This window comes from Arachis ipaensis, chromosome B03, assembly GCF_000816755.2.
Source record: "Arachis ipaensis cultivar K30076 chromosome B03, Araip1.1, whole genome shotgun sequence".
Classification (NCBI taxonomy): Eukaryota; Viridiplantae; Streptophyta; class Magnoliopsida; order Fabales; family Fabaceae; genus Arachis; species Arachis ipaensis.
The window spans coordinates 2,100,034-2,104,533 of record NC_029787.2 but is presented as its reverse complement, the minus strand read 5'-3'; the positions used below and the strand labels follow the sequence as shown (position 1 = coordinate 2,104,533).

The 4,500-nt window shown below is 32.8% G+C and overlaps 1 protein-coding gene across 2 annotated transcripts in view; it reads left to right on the top strand.

The window, feature by feature from the left end:
- The window catches only part of LOC107629339 (vesicle-associated membrane protein 714), a 5,271-nt gene extending 2,661 nt beyond the window's left edge, over positions 1–2,610 (top strand). The window contains exons 2-4 of one of the 2 annotated variants that reach the window (XM_021117721.1): positions 1,037–1,227; positions 1,805–1,968; positions 2,518–2,610. In XM_021117721.1, the coding sequence (XP_020973380.1) occupies positions 1,037–1,227; positions 1,805–1,968; positions 2,518–2,545 (383 nt within the window). In that variant the 3' untranslated portion in view covers positions 2,546–2,610. Of the gene's footprint in view, positions 1–1,036; positions 1,228–1,804; positions 1,969–2,114; positions 2,486–2,517 lie in introns of those variants that run through there. The other variant, XM_016332107.2, reaches the window with a different exon arrangement.

Sequence of the window (4,500 nt, the reverse complement as noted above, 5' to 3'; positions counted from 1 at the left end):
CTCTCTCTCTCTCTCTCTCTCTCTCTCTCTCTCTCTCTCTCTCACACACACACACACACGCGCGCGCGCGCGCGTGCACACACACACTTTTTCTTTTCTAACCATCCCCCCCCCTCCCTTCCATTTTCAAATTTTCCATCGACTCTTCGAAATATTTTCAAGTTCCTCCTTCGGTTTGCACACATTGCTTTTGGATCCGAATAAATCGTACCTTTAAGAGCTACGGTGGATGAGAATTAGAAGTTTCTGAAGGAAATAAAAGGGTTAGGGTTTCGATTTTTCTAAAATTTTAGTTTTCGTTTGAAAAAGTGGTGGTCCCACCTGTTGCTAGATCTAGAGGGAGGCCGCGGAAGCATAGAAAAGAGTAAGAAATGGAAACTCTGGAAATGAAGAGGCAAGCCTTGGCAACCAGATCGATGGTTGGACAATTCATCCTGAATGAGATCCCTGAGTGGGGGTGAAGGGTTGGGGATCAGGGCTAGGGTGGGTTAGAGTTGTGATTGGAAATTTGAAGTTAGGTTGGGCTAGGACGGGTAGTTTGAGAATTTTGGCCAGTTTCTTAGTATTTAGGTATTATTATACACGAAACCCATCTTTCATGGATACAATGTTAGTTTCATTTTTTCGTGGATAGATTTATCAGCATTTTGATCATTTGTAGGTAGAAATGGTAGTTTACTCGTTTAAATATCTTTGAGATAATATAGAATGCTTTGCTCTTTATAACTTGTTAGAGACAAAAACTACTTGCACCATTAAAAGAAAGTGTGGCGTAGACTAGTGGTTTTCCAATAATCATTTGATACGCAGGACCCTCAGTTTAATCTTTTATAGTGCTACCTGCTGTGCTGTTTTCCAACTTTCTTTGTCGAAACCTTTGAATTCTAAAATCTGTTGGTAAAGATTAGCATATTTGTCTGTGCATCACAATAAATAACAAGTAGAAGTTATATATAAAACCATAGTCCGAGCAATTATGCTATGTTTTAATCAGCTTACTATAATACTAACTATGTTCCATTTTCTCTTTGTGCAGGGAGAATCCCTTTTTCATACTTAGAAGATATCCAAATGAGGTTTATGAAGAACTACGGTAGAGTGGCCCAATTTGCACCAGCCTATGCTATGAATGATGAGTTTTCAAGAGTTCTTCACCAGCAAATGGAATTCTTTTCTAGCAATCCTAGTGCTGATACCCTCAATCGTGTCAGGGGTGAAGTTGGTGAGGCAAGTGCACTTTAAAGAAAACTCTGTCCCTCCCCGTTTTGTCTTTATCCTTACCATTTTATTTATCTAGTATAATATGAGAATGGAAGACTATACAAGCTAATAAAGTTTTGATATGCTAAGTGAAGTTGTGCTGTGGTTTATGTAATTTGTAACCCTATGTTTCATCGTTAAGTTTCCCTTCCTCCTCATTGTTCTGAATTTTAGGTACCAAAGTAGGTTATTTTCACTTAGTAATTTGTATTTTGACGTGGAGAACGATGGCAGAGATATCAGTTATTAGTATTTTCTTTTATAGAAAGTTGTTATGCTAAACAGAAGCAGATACCCCTTGGAATCTTCACGTGCTTTTAGGAGGATGACCAAGAGGCTATACTAGATTACTAGCCAAGTTATATATGGTTTTTACTGAAAATCACTATACCAACATGCTTCTGTGTTGCACGTTGGGTTTTGTTTCTGAGTTGTATAGATGCTGTAATATGGTTCACTTCATTGATATTTGATTATCATGCATCTATGTTTTTGAGTCTGTTCATTTAGTTGGTGACGTTAAACTTATCAATCTGTGGTATAGATACGCACTATCATGGTGGACAATATTGAGAAAATATTGGAGAGAGGCGATCGAATTGAGCTTCTTGTTGATAAGACCGCGACAATGCAAGACAGTGCATTTCACTTTAGGAAACAATCAAAGCGCCTTCGAAGAGCTCTTTGGATGAAAAATTTCAAACTCCTGTGAGTTTAATTTCTTTCATATGCTTCCTATTATAGTAATTTATAAAGTATATGGATTCCAAAATCAGTAAATCTTAAGGTAGAGGGCACCTTTTCCTTTTGCTGGGATTCTTGTCTTGATTGTATGTGTCTTTGGTCTTCAACAGGGCGCTATTGACTTGCTTGATTGTTCTCTTACTTTACCTTATTATCGCTGCTTGTTGTGGAGGCATCACTCTACCATCATGCAGATCCTAGTTGACAGTTCCACAGTTCTCAAAATGAATCCTATCAATGTATGAATCGGAGTATTCCAAATTCGAATTTATGAGCTTGAGCAGGAAAATTGAGAGTCTAGAAACAGTTAAGTCTTTGTTGGCATATGTTTTTTCTCGTTGCTGTATTATAAAAATTAAAAATACAAGCTGGAGCCTGATGAAGTTCTATGCCATTATTGTGAGCTACCCATTTGTAAATGTGGATTATTGTAATCTTTTATCCAGGTTTAAATTCTTTTAACTTTATATTTTAATTTGTATACGCTATGACCTTTTTTCAATGCTTTGTCAGTTTGATTAATTGGTTAATGCTTGATTAATGTCTATCACTCTTATGTCTCTAAAAGATATACATAATGATGTATGTTTTTGGAAGGTGTTAAAATGTTCTAGTGTACTTGAATGGAATGTTGGTGTTTCATTTTCTAAACACGGAGATTTATGATAAAATATATGGAAAGATGAGATTAAAAGGAAAATTTTGTAGATAGGATTATTAGTCTGCAAAGCATGGTGAACTTCATCCACCAAAGGAGAGACAACATTTCGGTGCTGTCCTATGCTGTAAACTTTGCCCTTAGCCAGCTGCTGTTGGGAGGAGCCGAGGCTGGGATCGGCTTAGCATGATTGGGCTCCTTTACAACAAGCGTTGGATAATAAAAATTTAGTTTTTATTCTGTTTGAAAATGATGATGGGATGAGCATAGTGAAATGGTGTCATGGTGAATTATAGTGAAATGCTATAGTCGCGCAATATTAAGAAAAGCAATCATCAAAGTCTCAAAACGAGGGCCATTTTGGCGGTGAAATGTGTTCGTGCTACTTTCGAATGAAATTTGACAACCTTTTAATATTTTTAAAAGGTTTATGAATTTAACTAACTTTAAATAGTTTAGTACTTAGTTTAATAGTCTCTTTAAATAAGTGTTAGGAGTTCGAATATTATTTCATGCATGCAACAATTTATTGACCAATAATAAAACCTTAAATAAAGTTTAGATTTGTCACGAATTAACCCTTAATATCGTGGGAAAAAAAGGAAAAAGGTTTATGACTTTTGTTTGTACAGGAGTGGTTTTTTTAACTAAACCCTTTTTCTAATGTTGTGAAAGTTATATTATCGTTAACAAGAAATTTGAATATGATATAATTTAATGTAAATATTAAATATGGCAGAACATGCATAAAATGAAAACGTAATAGTTATTATACTAACGAAAGAATAGTAATTGAGTGATAATTTCGAGCTTGAATTTAGTTTGTTGTTAGCTTTCCTTTTGGGGGAAAACGGGTAGAGCATTGTATAATAAATTAATAATAATCAGCTCAAATTTTATGAAAAATAATGTGTTTTGCATCTTATATTTATATAATATAAAAGCAAATACCAATATTATGAGACAATGCGATGTTGATAATTTGATTGTATTATAGTATAAATGTCTAATTTTTTCTCATATTACCATTTAAGTTTATTTTTTTATCTATAATGTTTCTAGAAACTGTTATGATTGCATTCATTTTTTTCACTAATTAAGCAATTATACTCACTAACTCTTACTAATTACCTTCGTTATCTACACACAATATATTCTCTTTCGGCAGCTAATTCTCAAATCATAATCACCAAATTCATTCTTTCATTTTTATAATCACTTCTATTCATATTTACTATATAAATCTAAATAAATCAAGATGACTTTTATAGTTGTTATTGAAAATACCTAAAAAATCTTTTCAACATCCACTCCACACCTTTTTTTTTATCTCTTTCTACATAATCTGAGGTCTTTTACTCTTTTCATTTTTGCTAATATTTTGTGAAATTATTATTAATATTAAAAGTTCTTTTTCTTGTTTTGCTAAACAATTGGCTCATCATGTATTAGATGATGAATTTTTTAGAACACTAAAACATATGTTCTTTTAAAAAAAAAATTATTTAAATTAATTCTTAAAAAATTTTAAGTTAATCACGTCATTCTGTCAACTTTTTTTTTGTTGTTACCGTTAACAAAAGTTAATGTAACACGTTTCATAATGACTACAAACATAATAACTTTATAAAATTTGATTAAATCAATCGCTAAATAATAAATCCTAATCCTAATATGATGCATATAAATTCCCTTTCTTTGGATTGAAGTTGGAGTGGTTTAACATGAAGAATGAAGATAGAGTTGTTCGAAGTGCATTATAATTCTTACAGGATTGACAGTGAGATTAAAATAATTGATTTGATTAAAATAAATATTAAAGACCAATACAACCATTA